This window comes from Falco biarmicus, chromosome 16 (genome assembly GCF_023638135.1).
Source record: "Falco biarmicus isolate bFalBia1 chromosome 16, bFalBia1.pri, whole genome shotgun sequence".
NCBI classification, from domain to species: domain Eukaryota; kingdom Metazoa; phylum Chordata; class Aves; order Falconiformes; family Falconidae; genus Falco; species Falco biarmicus.
In genome coordinates, this window is record NC_079303.1 from 1,461,806 (window position 1) to 1,477,648 (window position 15,843).

At 51.9% G+C, this 15,843-nt stretch overlaps 1 protein-coding gene across 2 annotated transcripts; it reads right to left on the minus strand.

The window, feature by feature from the left end:
- Nucleotides 1-750: 750 nt before the first annotated feature.
- LOC130159792 (cryptochrome-1-like) lies at nt 751-15,832 on the minus strand. 2 transcript variants are annotated; one of them, XM_056361811.1, is made up of 12 exons: nt 15,737-15,832; nt 14,671-14,788; nt 11,607-12,085; nt 10,541-10,657; nt 8,754-8,901; nt 7,947-8,087; nt 6,726-6,896; nt 6,422-6,562; nt 5,834-5,985; nt 4,793-4,890; nt 4,147-4,257; nt 751-3,010 (listed from the first exon to the last, which is right to left on the minus strand). In XM_056361811.1, the coding sequence occupies exons 3-12, from the start codon at nt 12,017-12,019 to the stop codon at nt 2,919-2,921; spliced, it is 1,584 nt and encodes a 527-aa protein (XP_056217786.1). In that variant the 5' UTR covers nt 12,020-12,085; nt 14,671-14,788; nt 15,737-15,832; the 3' UTR covers nt 751-2,918. The 2 variants fall into 2 exon arrangements, with proteins under 2 accessions (XP_056217786.1, XP_056217787.1); XM_056361812.1 differs by having other exon boundaries at nt 14,671-14,855; nt 15,737-15,828.
- Nucleotides 15,833-15,843: the final 11 nt, after the last annotated feature.

The following is a 15,843-nucleotide window of genomic DNA, read 5'->3' on the forward strand; positions in this document are numbered from 1 at the left end:
GAGCAAGCAGCTGAGTGGTACTTAGTTAAATAAGAATTTAAGTACTTAGTACTTAAGGTACTTAGCCAACCGGGATTAAACCAGGGCAACTGCGTAATTGCCCTGTAGGTCTCCCTGGCCACCCTGCCTGCCCGTATGGCACCCTGGACCCTGGCCTTGACCTAACAGCGCTGCTCCCAGCATACGTCAAGCCTTAGCATCAGCCCTGTTACCCAAAACCTGAGCAGGAGTGGAGTGAACAGTCATGTGGAGGCAGAACTAAGCTGCCCAGGCTCCAGGGTATTTTCCCCTCAATTCCTTTGGCACAGGAAGGTCACAAAGTGGCCGTCCCCAGGATAGCATCCAGGTGGGCTTTCCCCTGCAGCTCATTGCTGCTCCAAACACAGCGGTGGCAGCAAATCTTGCAACGCAGCACCGACTCCGTGTCACGTAGGCATCGTGCCGAGGGTGGCACTGTGCACAGGAGACGGATCCCATGGCTTCCCTCCCCTTCCCCAGCTTCCCTCCCCTTCCCCAGCTTCCCTCCCCTTCCCACATGCTCCATCTGTCATCCCCACCCAGCCGCCCACATTCTTCCCTCACTGGAATCTCTCTGATGTGTGTGGATCTCTTGTTCCCAGTTACGGCTCTGGGAGCAACTCTGCTTGTTCCTCAGTGCTTACATCTTGCTGCTAGCTCTGATATTCTTTAGTTGCCCTGAACTAAAGCCTTCTAGTCTTCTGACACGAACTAGCAAAGGAAGCTAGTCTCTGAAAAGTGATTTAAAGTTCACCAGTCGATCCCTTAGCCTTGTGCCCTGCAGATGCTTTGCTCAGTTAGATGGGAGCTGCTGATCCGAGCAGCTTGTTTTCTCTGTGGTACGATCCTGCCCACAGCGGGATCTCCGTTCCCAAGAAGAATTTACCATTCAGTTTTTATTGCGAGAGGAGGCCAGCTGGGCTTCTGGGGACCTCAGGTTTGTTCAGATTTAGGCAATTCTTGTCAAGCCTTTCAAGCTCCCGGTGAACTGGCAAAGTACTCCAGCCTCTGTTAACAGAAAGGTACATCTTTGCCTTTTTCATGTATAAGAAACTAAACTAAATATTTCTCGGAGTTTTTTTCATACTCATAATTTTTTCCTCGCGCTAAATTCAAACATGTTGAGTGAGGTATAACACAGCTTCCCCCAAATTGCAACACAGACCCACAGACTTCACACAAACATCAATTTTGATGCAGTTTGGGGAAGCCCAGCTCAACTGTGTCTCCTTTTCCTGCCTGTTCATCCAGCACCATTTGGGTTTGACTTTGAGCTCACTGCGTGTCTAATGAAAGCAGATACTTGTGTGCAGAACTGACAAGTTGTTTATTCATTAAATGCTACTCCGGTCTTCTCTTTGAGAGGATGATTTGGATTTGTCATGGTTAAACCCCAGCTGGTAACAAAAGACCACACATCTCCTGTGCCACAACATTAGCGGCGATGCTGAACAGCAAAAGATACTCGGCAGCTGCTGACGGTCCTGTCTGCTGCTCTACCAGGCGGCTCCCAGGACTCACAACGGAACTCCGGTGACACAGAGCACTCCAAGGTAGAACTGTTTGAGGGAACCAGAGTCCAGCCCATTTTGGGCTTGAAGGCAATGACTGTGCCTTAAAACACGAGGCAAGAACCAGTTCTGCATTCCTCCGGCCGCCTGCACCGGCTGACAGCACCGCAGGCACGGAGGCCCCAACTCCCTTTCAGCACAGGAAGGAACCCAACTAAAAAGGGGATGGATGCCGGGAGGCTCCAGAGCAGCAGCCGTCTTCCCCAGAGTAACCAGCACTGCACTGACCTTCTCCCTCTCACAAAGGGTTCCACAGCTGCCTCTCATCCTTGCCATCCTGCAGATTACTAGTTCTGCTGAAGAGCTGAGATGACAAGTAACATCAGCACCTCCATGAGCCCGCTGCCAGCCTCTCGCATCCGTCTGACAGTCCCGGAGCTGCCTTGCAGCCAGGCTTCCAAAAAGGATAGATGGATACCAACTGTGATAATGCATTGCTCTAGTGACCTTACATTTTTCACGTCAGAAATAATTTTTACTTCTTTTAAGACTAAAAATAGTACCTACAATGATTAAAAACCCACTCCACTCCCCCCCCACCAAAACCCCAACCACAACAAAGATAATTGACTAATCCAGCCTTGTGAAACTTCACAAGACATTTCAACGAAAGGATAACTTTTTACATGTGCTACATGATAGAAATAATATTCACCCCACAGTTCTAGAGGAATTAGCCAAGAAGGTGAGTTATGGCAGTCATACATCAGCCCTAATTCAGTGAGATGTTTTGCAATGTTGCCCTTAGCATGCAGAACAAGTCCCATTTGGGTCATAAGAACGACACGCAACCCCACAAGGGGCTGCATTCTGCTTTATCTCCCCAAACAGGGCACTGCAAGCACACACTGTGAATTTAAAAACTGTATCTGAAAATCCCTAAGCCTCTGTCTCTACAACACAGGCAGATCAAGCTTTTAACACTAATGCACGATCACATTAATGTGCATATATTCTTCAACCAACATTTATCTGCTGGAATAAGCTGGAAAGACTAGTACTTATCACTACAATTATTTATACAGACACACGAACGTCAAGTGGATTTGAACAATACTATAGCATCATGTCCTGTTAAAACCAGTCACCTCTTGAATTTACCCTACAGCTGCAGCAAACTGCTTGTAAGCCACTCACAGACAATTTCATTCAAGATAACTGCGCTAACACCTGAAGATACACCACTTTTTTTGGAGGCCAGTTTACAAGCAGGAGTCACCATCCGCAGGGCAAAGTCCTGAGTACAGTTTGTCCAGTTCAGCTGGCCTCTGGCTCTCCCCTTCTGCCGCTTTTTGGTTCCCAACAGATAATCCCTGAGGGGAACTTGGTTTATTCTGTCATCCTGGCCACTTTTCTTTTTGAAACTTTTTCTTCAGAGTGGTCACGTTTTACCTTCATTTCCATTGGGTCATCTGTATCATCTACAGAAGAAGGGAAGAAGAATTAAAGGTTGCAAGTCTTTCTCTGACTTCAGTGCAATAGCCCAGCAATGACAACAGCCAGTGAAGTTACAAAGCACGCCAGAAAATGCTTCTCTTTACAGGCAACAAAAGTAACACCGGGAGCAGGGGACTCTGATTCTCAGATTTTGCCTTTCCCTATCTCCAACAGCCATCACAACATTTACTCCTCTACACCACAGGGTTTGCGGAAGAACTGTCAGCATACATCGCTTACACCTGGAAGGTACCAATGTGCAACCTCCTGGATACATCAGTACATGCAGGATTGGGAACAATTAATTCCTTCTGACCACAGCAAATGAGGCAGGAATACTTAAAGTCTCCCCTCAGCTGCTGCACGTTGGGATTGTGTAATAGATGATAGAGGCTACTGTGGCATGCTCTTAAATACAAAACCATCGCTTCCGTTACATTCCTGCAGAGGAGTCCCTGGAGGCTGAGAGCTCATCACAGGCCCTAGGATTTCAATCTTAGTAGCACAGGTGCTGTAAGTGAAACATCCGTGTGACTGGAAATACCCAATTAATCCAGGGTCCCCCAGAGTTCGAGTGTTCCAGCCCTAACTGGTAACTACCGGTTTGTTATGCATATGCTTAACCTATTTAGGAAACAAGGTCAAAAGGTACATTTCTTAGAGCAACTCAGCTCTCAAGGGCTTTTTGCTCATGGTCGGTGGGAACCTCAAATAATTCCTGCTACGAGGCAGGGTAGGACCATGGCAAAAAGGACAAGCAACAACGCTCTGGTTTGCAAGAGGCATGGGCAGAGCTGCAGGGGTTTGTGCACCTTGGCGATACACCTGAAAAACCTGAGGCCGCGGAGGCTGTCGGTGCAGACGGGAGGCAGAGGAGGTCTGCTTTGGGGAAGGCGTTCCTCCAGCAGGCAGAAGCAAGCTGCCATGCTGCCAGGGCAGCCAGAAGGGGAAGAACACTGCTCAACTTCTACTTTTCCCTCTTGGGACTTCATTTTAACAGTAACTAGAAGAGCAGCGCAGGGGGCTGGTACCCAAGGGGAAAGGCATCCTGGAAATCAACACAAAACCAACCCCCAGAGCCTGTTCCTGGTGACAGCCCCTGCACTGCAGCATCTCGTACCTCTCGTCAGCTGGGCTGTTCCGTACTGCTCCTCGCGGACCTGTTTCATCAGCTGTAGGTTGTGATCACTGGCTTCTTTGTGGTTCACCATCGGGAAGGGGTAATCTCGACCTGGGGACATGGGGACAGCGACCTTTACAGAACTAATCAAGGACATTTCACTGGATTTGCACCCCAGCAAATGCTTGCAGCTTTTCTTAAAATAAATGGCATCTCAGATAGACCACATGACCCACTCTCCAGAGCTGCCTGCTTCTCTCCATCAAAGAGTACGAGCTCCCATTTAGACATAAGCTTATAAGAGACTTCAAAGATGCATTAGAGCAGCAGCAAAACACAAGATGTTCAGAGACTCTTTAAAGACAGCCAAGCATCTGAGCCAGAAAAAAGCAACTGCAACAACTTAAAGCGATTCAATAATTTTAGGACATGAACTGGAGGCAAAAATACGTACTCTGAAATTAAGACTCCAATAAAAAACCTTAAAGGAGATTTGGCAGAAGGTAGACTGCTGGCTGAATCAATCCATTTTCAGAAAATAAATGCATGACTTGTGTTGGAAGTGTGACATTTCCATCTCACACATGTAATTATTTTGGACAGTTAATAGCAGCAAAACCCTAAGCCAGGTATCCGAATGAATTACCTATGATACATCCCGCTTGCTTCTGCTCCTCTTCAGATGCCATCCAGGGCTCATAGATGTACTTAGAGGGAAAGTTCTTTAGTACAGGCAAGTATTTGCTGCAAAAGAGGAATAATATGGGGTTTTATAATCCTGCAGACAAATACTCAAACATTTAAGAGAAGTGTAAACCAACCTATGCCATATTAATTCTTGGTGATCATATGGATACTACAATCCATGGGGAAGTTCTGATTAATTCTGCACAAAAGAACTGGGTTTATGTTCGGAAACCTCCACAGAGGGATATCTTCCAAAAGTTAACTTTACAGCATAGAATAAATGGGTTGATTTAAACACTACTTCATTTTGACTTCATCCAAAATATTTTGGTTTTTAACATTTTCACTGACATTTCATCCTAAATTTCAACAAATCTCTAAACCAAATTAATTTTAAAAAAATATCTTAAAGTCTTACAGAATGGGAAAGTAATTTTCTGTCCCACTCTGTCAGATATGTCAGCATGGGCTTCCTCTTTGATGATACCCAAAGCTAGATAGGATGTGAGGAAGAGGAGATGTGGGGACATCAACAGTCTGCTCCTGCTCCAGTCGGCTGTAAAATCACCCTCTACTTATGAGAAAGCTCATCAGCACCTTATTGAGAGATAAGGAAACTGAGACTCTGAAGCAAAAAGGATTGAGAGTAGAAAATAAAACTTAAGTATCTAAAATTAACCAGACCACCTATAAAACCAAGCAGCACAGCACTTGGTTCCCCACAGACTGGAGCAGGGGGAAGTTTTACTCAAGTCCTTTAGAAAAAGGAGTCAGCCTGGCGAGCACACACAGTCCCGGAGCCGACAGGTGCTAGAAATCAACACAGTGCCCTGCTCAGTCACCTCCTTGCCACCATGGGCATGTCTCTGCCTCAGTTTCCCGATGTGTTCAATAAAATCATTGCTAGGACCCCTGTTTCACAAGTGTATCAGTTTCAAACGGACACGAGTTCATCAGCTCGTGCTGCACGAGGAGCCGGGGAAGCTCGACATCGCCCTACCGGACGTATTGCCCCTCGGGGTCCGTGCGCCTCCCGAAGTGGACGGGGCAGAAGATCCGGGTGTACTGGTGGAAGAATGCGCTGGCCGACAGCCACATCCAGTTCCCTGCGTTGATGCTGTAGTCAGCATCTAGAAGCAGCTCTTCAAACACCTGCAGTTCAGGGATGGGAAAAGAAAGAGAAGCATCCCTGGAATGGCTAAGTTGCAAAAAATAATTAAAAAAAAAAAATTGGGGTTTTTTTGGAGGGGTTGATGGGTGGGAGATGAAGGTGAAGCTCACTGCTAAAAGCACAGCACCCTGCTGGTTTGGGCTGCCCTTCTCAAAGGGAAGGCTCTCCAGTTTGCCAGAAGGAAGACAGAGCAACCTGAAGCCCAAAGTTATCTTCAACACCCAAAAATCATCAGGTCTCAGGGATGGGAACAACCTGTCAAGGGCTCAAATGACAGACCACAAGATTTCATAAACCATGAGACTCCTAGCAAGGCTCGGTAAGGAAGCGCAGCACCACCTCCCGCTGCCACGCTCACATCTGGCAGGGGTTTCTCAAGGTCAGCCAGAAGAGAGAAACCAAAGAACCAAAGCAAACCTTCATGCCCTCTTCCCAGCTGATCCAAAGGTCCCCCCGTGTCAGGAAGCAGGCGACAGCGTGCCGAGCAAGGTGATGGATCCAACCTTCCTGGTGCAGCTGGGTCATAATCGCATCGATCCACGGGAACCCTGTCTGTGCCTGCAGCAGAAGAGGAACACCAGCCCTCCTGCACAAAGTGGCATTCCACCTGTCCCACACGCTGCTGGAAGCCCCACCTCAACCAGCCAGCTGGGACCAGCCCCAGGGCGACAGAAAAACCCTAAACTGAAGCGCAGTAGTTGTGGCAATGCATCTTTATTACCGTTTTCCATTTGTGGAGCCTCTCTGCGTCCTCATCCCAACTGATCTGAAGGCAGATGGGGTTCCCAGCCATTTTGGTGAAGTTTGGTGTTGCTGATGCCACCGTATAGAAGAATTCCCTCCACAAAAGCTGCCCTTGCAGTGACACTGGGGGCAGAGAGTGATGCTTGGCCTGCAAAAGGCACATGAGGTGAAAGCTTCTGTTCACATATACCGTTGCACTCTCACTCATTTTGTGGCTGTCAGGCCTGTAAAATAAAGATTAATCTAACTACACTGCCGGCTTCATGGCACGTTACCAGGCAAGCCAAAGAAATTAAAGATCTGAAGCAATGCTATATGCTCAACACCAAAGCTGAATTCTGTTAGAGCTCAGTGTTACCACAAACATTCTCTACCTACCTTCCAAAATGGTGTCACACTGGGATTTCTTAAACCAAAACTGTGTTTATTAACATATTAACTGCTTGACTATCTGAATCCAGGTGGCTCAGCCATGTCTCAAGAGATACTCTTCAGAAAGAGGTTCAGGAAGACCTTAGTTTTCTTGTGTTGGTGTCCACTACACTTTTCCTTAAGAATCAAAGAAGTTTTCAGAAGCTGGTTTTGGCTTATGCTATAGTTAAAACTTGTCTAAGCTGAAAACAGATGATTTTAAAAACTAAGCTGCTTGAACAGGCTCAACTGATCAAAAACGTCACTTCAACACCAGGCAGGTGTCTTGAACTCCTTGAATTTTGGGAGGGTTTGCCTGGGCTTCCCTGCTGCTTCCAGGTCTCCTTGAATCACAGAAGGGTTTGGGTTGGAAGGGACCTTGAAGACCATCCAGTCCCAACCGCCCCACCAGAGATGGGGACACCTGCCACCAGCCCAGGCTGCTCCCAGCCCCGTCCAGCCTGGCCTTGACCTCCCAGGGATGGGGCACCCACAGCTGCTCTGGGCAGCCTGTGCCAGCACCTCGCCACACTCATTACCCCCTATTTATCATATTTCTAAAACTTAATTGGGAAAAGCTGTAGGCATCCACGGGTGTTTCACACAACACATAAAGCCACTTCACAGATTTCATCAGATGCTGTGAAAAGACATTAGCAAAGTAGTATTTTTTGGGTACAGCAGGTGCCTACCGAGACGACCCGAGTGTTAAATCCTAGCCTCAGATGCCAAACTGAGATTTGTGAGAGTGCTGGATTTGCTTAACTACAACCCATTATTTTCTTACCTGAGCATAAATGTTTGACAACCTATAAAAAAAGGTGCGAACTGACAGACAGCCCATACTGAAATACGGGCTCAGGCCCGTGGTGCTTGGAAGCAGCGAATTTGGGATTGTTCTTGGTTTAGTAAAACTTGCCACCCAGCCCTAAAATGAAAACAGAAAGCCAGGTTGAGGCAGCACAAGGTGAGACACGTCCAGATAATGACACAGGGGGGAAAAAAAAACACCGTTTGGCAATTGGCTTCTGCATCACAGAAGCCTGTTCAGCATCACGCCTGGAAGATGTTCCCACCACCCATCCTCCCACAAAAGCCACCAGCAAGGACAATGAGACCAGGCTGCCACCCTCCTCCAAGATCTGCACATACATCAGCCTCCTCCAAGGCCAACACGAAGGCCACGTTGTTTATTTGAGTTAAAATATAAAGTGGTGTGTCATTGTTGCAGCCACTCATTTAGTCTTTGAGCAACTCTCGCGTTGTTGTGGAGCCTGGTGGCCCCTGGGTGCTGCGGAGCTCTGCTCTCCCCAGGTGATTTTGATACATGGGGAGCAGCTCTCCCTGTCGCAGAACCATGCTGAAGGTCCTTTGCACTTTATGAAACTGGGGGTGGGTAAAGCATCGCAGCCAGCACCCAAAGCAGGCTTGGCTGCCCAGAGCTGAGCCCCAGCAGGCAAAAACTCAGCTCAAGCAGGAACAGCCGAGCAGTTGCCAGAGGTCCAGACACAACCACACACAACAGGGGCAAGGTGGGCACCAACCTCAGCCCACCCAGGGTCGCTATCCCCACCCACGTAAAATCGAGGCTGACCTGGTCAGTCAAGTGTTGCTCCAGGCGCTGCAGCCCTTTGGTCTCCCCTCCTTTCCAGGGGGAAAGGCTCTCCGGGGGGATCTTCAAATCCACAGGGAGAGGCACCCTGTAACACTCAGCCAGGCACAGCTCGGGGGCCCTACACCTCCTAACGTGAAAGAGAAGCCTCATTCAGAGAGGGAATGGGAGCCCAGATCTCCTGTCACAGCACAGCTGGAGCACGGGGGAACAAAATCGCAGCCAGAAAGCCCAGGCTGCACTCTCTCCGTGGGGAAGAGAGCTCATCCTCTTCGCTCCGGGTAATTCTAGCCTGAGCTGGGGGAAGAGGAACAGACCCACCAGATGCCAGCGCCCAGAGCAGTCGGCTGCAGCCCCCACAGCTCAGACACCCCCTCACCTCCCACCCGCCAAAGGAGGCTCAGAGGCACCTTCTCTCCAGCCTCCCCCAGCTGTCTCATCCATCCCTGCCAGGGAGCCAAGAGCCCCCTCAGACTCTAAACACAATTCCAGACCCTCCAAACACTGCTCCCGGGGAGCGGTGGCTCCAGGAGAGGTTCCACAGGGAAGGAGGCAGAGCGGCTCCCTGTGCCACCTCCCCAGCTGCAACCTCCTAACTGGGGGGGGGAGGGGTGTGGGGGGGGGGTGTCTGCACCTCTGAGCATCACCCCCCCATCTCCCCTGCAGCCTCAGCTGCCGAGGCTCTGCCCGTGAGGCTGGAGGAGCATCAGAGTATGGGTTTTCCCCCCTGTAAAACACAGGGGAGGAGGTTCAAGGACACGGCAGCGGTGTGCAGACTGCTCAAACCCCACAAACGAACTTGGATATCGATAGAGAGCTTTCTGCTTACCTGGGGAAAACCGAGCTCAGCTCTGTTGCAGACACCTACAGAGGAAGGGGTCAGTGGGGCTCTCAGAGCACTGACATAACACAGGCCTGCTGGGAAGCATGTGAACCACTTATCTCTCATCATCATTAATTTAAAAAAGCACAAGTAAACTAATCGGGGAAAAAAGAAGGGGGGAAAAAAAAAGTACAAGGGAAAAAAAAAATGCAAGAACTGATATATCCCAACAGTTACATGGGTCTTGTCATCGAACTACCTGAGGACAACATTCAGGAATTAACAGGATGCCCCTAGACGGAAGCCTGGGTTACCAACACCGGCCTGAGGCCACGCAGGAGGCACCTGACAAGTTCCAAGTACACGCAGTCCCGTCCCCAGTGGCCAGCTCTCTCCTTCCCCGGTCTTACCTCCCTTTGGATCACTGACCTCCCCTCATGCAGAGCTAAACATAAGACATCTTTGACTCTGAGCTTCTTCTCCAGTCCTGGGAGACACGAGCTCAGTCCCTCCTTCCCATACAGCAGAGGGGAGAAGATTTAAAGCCAGAAGGGAACAGTATGATTATTCCACCGAGCTTCCTGCATAAAACAAGCTGTAGTGGTTCATCCAATTCCTGCCCTAAATCTTGACTTGAGAGGAACCTAGAGCATGCCTTTGAGGAGGGGACGTGTAATTCCTTAAGCATTCCTCGTTAAACTTTTACAGGTCTCAAAAGCTGTTCTCAATGTGCCTTGCAAAAGCTGAAGTCTTTCAGCTGTGCCACGTCTCATCTGCTCTCCCCTCCCAACAGCAGAGTCACATCCCCTGGACATAAAAATCAGTAACTCTCCGTGCACAGAAGTAACGCAATGCAACATCTAAACCACCCCGTTCTCCTCTGGCCCTGGCTCTTCCAGCCGGAGAAAAAGGACCTGCAGTTCCCAGCTGGCTGGCTGGTACTTACTGGAAGTCTTCAGCTGTAATGTTTCGGACAGGCACCTCGGGGTCACCGAGCAGAGACAGAATGTGAAGGAATCTCTTGTATGTTAATGGGGGAGAACCGCCGTTTAGGTCCAAAATCCTAAATAAAACAAGATCGCTTTTCACCATAAATAATATAAACCAAGAAGGGAGCTGGAGCTGCCAGTGAATAGGGCAGTAAAAGCACAGACTGGAACAGCCCCAGTTCGTGCAACTGAACGTGGAAATTACAGATTTGACAAGTAAAGGTTCCCTGGGTGAAGGTACATCCATCCTGACAGCAGGCGCTCAGGACCCGAGACAACAGGATGGGACCAGGATGCCAGCCGCAGCTCCAGCCGGGCAGCTCCGTACGGCCCGGCAAGGCTGGGACGGCAGGGGGTGAGGTGCAGGGCACTTCTGGGGCTGCCACCGGCAGCCAGGTCACAAAAACCAGGTTCAGGGCAGTAAATAACGGCTCTGTGTGAGCAACCACCTGTGCAGACAGATGGCAAGTCATATACACCCACTCGTACATAAATTAGGGTCTATCCAGAACTGGAGTGCTAAGGCTGTTTTAGCCATTAGCAATTACCTTCCTGTTATTACTAATTTCAGTATCCTCAGTCATTCACCTGTGAATAACACCTTGGATCCAAGTGTATCCAGACAGCAGTAAAAGATGATTAGAAAGATATAAAAAAAAATCTGATACAAAAGATTTATATAAAAGTCCTATTAAATGTGTTAACAAATTTCTTCCACTCCGTTTAAAAGTAACTAATATAAGTTCATAAGTGAATTATACTCCCAAAAGGAAAAAATTAACCAACTCTAAGCACAAATCACTGCCCAGCATCCTAATACCTGTGCAAAATCTCTTCGTTCCAGCAGACCAAGACACAAAAATTCTCCAGCAAACAGTGCCACGTTCATCTCAGACAGTCCAACTTGCTCAAGAGGCACGTGTTAGCATTCAAAAAGACCAAGATATTTGGCCTTTTCTCCCTGACACTTCCTAAATTCAAAACAAACCTTCCTGGAGACACCTCTTTGGGGCAACCACGTACCGTTTGGTGTCGTACAGACTGTGGCCCACCAGGGAAAGGACCTCAAAGCCCAGCTCTTCTCCGAGACGTCGTATGTTGGCCTCCATCTCCTTGTAAAACGGTTCCATCTCCGCATCCAGAGTCACTTGCGTGATATTCCATTTCTGGACGTGATCTCTAAGAACAGACTCGTATTCTCCTTGAATAACCAGCAAGCAGGAGCCCAGCTGAGACAAGTTTTTCTGGAGATCCTCCAGGGACTGCAGCAGAAAATGCCACCGCAGGGCCCCTATGTGCATCACGGATGTCATGAACTTTCTGTCCAGGATGTAGACGGGGTAGATGGCCTCCGAGGACTCGAGGGCAGCCAGCAGCGCCGGGTTGTCATGAAGCCGAAGTCCTTTCTGGAAAAGGTGAATAGTGCGATGCAGCATCCTGGCTGTCCTCCTCAGACCCAGTAAAAGAGGAAGGGAACCCTTGGCTTTTGGGTTACACGATCCCTATAAAGAAAAAAGTCAATTAACAATTAGGAACGAAGCTCCAAACAGCCCTCAGCTCTTTTTATCGCAAGTATCTTCTGCTTTTTGATAAGTTTTCATGAGAGAGAAAAGCAGAAGCAGGACCAAACCACTCTCCTCTGCCTCCTCAGCCAGGTTCCATCATTCAGCAGCAGTATCACAACCTCGCTCCGGAGAAAATGGCTTTTTCTCTAAATGAGTCATTCAATTCCTTAAATTAAATCCCTAAATGACATTACACCCCAACAGCACTCACCAGAAGGAAGGAATCAAAACAGATAGAGTTGCCGGAGCTCCGTTTACTGCAAAAACATTTTACAAGCCCACAGATGTGGCCATCAGCAAACACTCTGGAAGCCAACAGTGACAAGATTCGTACACAACGGGCTGCAGGGAGAGCAGCTCCGCAGGAGCCCTCATCTCATCTGAGCCCCAATGCAACACTCGCTCTGGCAGCGAAAAGGCTTCCTGGATTTCAGGAGCAGACACCCAGAAGTTTCCTCACCAACAAGACCGTTAAGGCTTCAAGGTGAAGCAAGGGAAAGCAAAGCCCAACCAATGCTGATACAGGAGCGTAATATCCCAGATCACCCATCTGCCATAGCTCTTATCCATCTTTCCTAGCACCCGCATGGTGCTTCCAAGTGCCAGGAGAAAAGCCCTCCTCTCTCCGTAGCAGAGCTGGGTGGTGATAATGGCACAAAACTACTCTTTTTCCAAAAGAGGGCTGATGTAGGGATCAGCACATGCTTATTCCCCTTGGAACTGCTTCAGCTGAGTTTCGGAGACAGGCTGGAGGGGTGTCTGGGCTCAGCCTGGGGCAGCTCAGGGCAGAGTCTGAGCAACTGCCCCGCTACCGCCGCTGCTCTGCTGGGTGAGGGGCTCGGCAGGCACCACCAGCCCGGCACCACCAGCCCCAGCCACCAGCCTGTGCCTGTGCCAAAGCCGGCAGCACCTCCCCAGCTCGCTCCCTCCCACCTGAAAGGGGGAACCTCAGCGCCCACCTCCCAGGTGGGTCCACACCGACTTCTGCTTTCAGGCGTTCCCACACAGAGATGAGTGATCAGCAAAGAACCACACAACAACCTCGAAGCAGCTCCAGCTCGTTCCAGCCAAGCTGCCCCACTCACCCTCCCAGGCAGCTGCAGCAGGTGCCTCAGCCCAGCTCAACCCGCAACCAAGGGCTTTACCGGCCTCATGAAGACAACGTGACTTACCCTGTCCCCAAAGACACTCAGCAGCATCACCCAGACAAACCTGCTGCGCTCCCAGGTGGTGGCACAACCTGTTCAACCCCCAGGAAGCCAGCCCTGCGAGCCTGTGGGCTGACGAGCACCAAACACGGGGCTCTGGGCTTTGTGGGGTGCTCTGGGCTGCGCCCCAGCTCAGGCACCGCCCGCGCATCCCAGGAGAACAGGAAAAACAAGGTGACTCTCCCACTGCTCAGGGGAGGGCCCAGCTGGCACTTCTGGGAGCAAACCGTGCAGAGGGTGCCAAAGAGTCCCCTGCACCCTGAGCATGGGACCAGCCTGCACCAGCTGGCCTCACCGAGGGGATGCCCCGAGTCGGGGGCTCCAATGCCCCCCACCCCAAGCCCCGTGGCCCCACATGGTCTGCAGGGCCACCCCAAGCCCCATAAAGCCCACAGGATCACCCCAAGCCCAGCGCCCCTTGGCCCCAGGCAGCCCGTGGAGCCTCCCCACGCAGCCTATAGGAACACCCCCGTGTCGGGACACAGCCCATGGGGCTGCCCAAGCCCGTGGCCCTGCACCTCCACATACCCGTGGGGGTCACCCTGAGCCCAGTGCCCCATACAGCCTACAGGGCAGCACCAAACTTGGGGTCCCACCAGCCCATGGAACAGCCCTGAGCCCAGGGTGTCCCAGGGGGGCTCCAATGAGGTGGGGAGGGGCCCGTCCCATCCCTCACAGTGGTGGCATCGCCTGTGGGACCAGTGGGGCATGGCTGTGGGGAGTGGGACCACACCACGGCAGGGACTGGGCACAGGGCAGGGGGGCACAGCTAGAAGGGGCCTGGGTGGGCTGCAGGGCCTGGGTTAGGGGCAGCTCTGGGGATCCCAGTGCAGGGGACTGGGCAAATTGGAGTTGGTGGGGAGCAGGGGATCCACTAAAAGGGGCTGGGGTGCACTGGGGAGGGAGTGAACCCAGAGACGAAGCGGTGTCAGGGCCGGGCAGGGAGCTGGGACCCCACGCTGGATGGCCAGGGACAGCGGGGGGTCACTGGTGCACTGCGGGTGGTGTCAGAAAGGCGGTGGTGGCTCAGCACCAAGGGCCTGCACCCTCCGGCACCCCTGCCCTGTCAGGGGGAATGGGGAGAGCCCTGGGGGGCTGGGGGGCAGGCAGGGTGGGCATCGCCTGTCGATTGACCTGGGGTTGGGGTTTGTCCACTGCCATGGTTCTAACTCTCACCTGGATTACACCCGTTCCCCAAAACTCAACCAGTGCAGGCAGAAAAGGCACCTTGCACCCGATACAGCCCCGCGCTCCAGGAGAGGCACACCAGGACAGAAAGCAGGGAAAACCCCAAATTGGACAACCAGGTCTTACCTCAAGAGTTGCTTGGCTGACACTTTGGGGTCTTTACAACGTGTCCCCCCAAAAAGAGGACGGCACGCAACCGGTGGTCATGACTGTCCCGCCGCCGAGCATCTCTGCAGGGGGGGATCTGCCAGAGGAGAGAAGTCAGAGCGTCACCACCTCAACCAGCTGTGCTGCTCCTCTTCCTGCAAGCACTGAGAAAGGAGTGGCCAGGTTTAAACACTCCTAAAGACCAAAAATATATGCACCGAGGTGGATCCCGTGCCAAAGACGGCCAAGCGACTGCAGGCTGTGGTGTAAACCCCGAGGAGGAGGACGGCAGCGGCTCACAGCCCTCAGAGCCAGCCCAGCACCGGGAACGAGCACCTTGAACGGTTTAATTCCCTCTGTGGGAGCTCTGGATCATCCAGTTAAATCAAACCACAAACGTTCTCCTCAGCCGCCAGCCCGGCCACTTCTGAAGGGGCAGGAACACAATTATAAAGCTTTAAACAGGCGGCGGCCAGCGGGAAGGGGCAGCCTGGCAGGTGCCCTCTGGAACCGCGGTTGGGGCTGTTGACGTGACATCGTTGTTTGAAGGGGTTCTGATTCGACAGGCTAGAGAACAATTCCTTAATTGGGATTTAAGGATGCCTATTTTTATTTTTCGCATAAATTTGGTTACATAAACCCAGCCTGCGCACCAAGCCAGGCTGCAGCGGCTGCTGAGAGCACCCCAGTGCCACCTGCAGCAGGCACGGAGCCCCCCAGAACCCACCCGCCTGAGGGGCCTGGCCGGGTGCTCCCCTGCAGTGCCTCGGGGGGCAGGGGGCCTCGGCCCGGGGGGGATCCTGCCTGGGGGGGCTGGGGGGGACTGGCCCAGGGGGACCCGGCCCGCTGGGAGGGTCTGGGGGGGGGGGGAGGGGTACGACGGCCCGGGAGGACCCTGCCTCGGGGGAGCTGGGCGTCGGTCCGGGGGGGGCTCTGCCCGTGGGGACCCTCGGACGGGCGGCCAAGGGGCGAGGGCAGGAGCGGCGGAGGCGACCGCTGCACCAGCTCCGCGAGGGGCGAGCGGCGCGGGCCGGCCCCCCTTTACCTCGTTCCCCCGCGGCTCCTCCCGGCGGCGCGGCCCCGCGGGCCCCGTTACACAACTCCAGCCGGGCCGGGGGGCCGGGCCGGGCCGCCGCGGTTACGCAAGGGCCG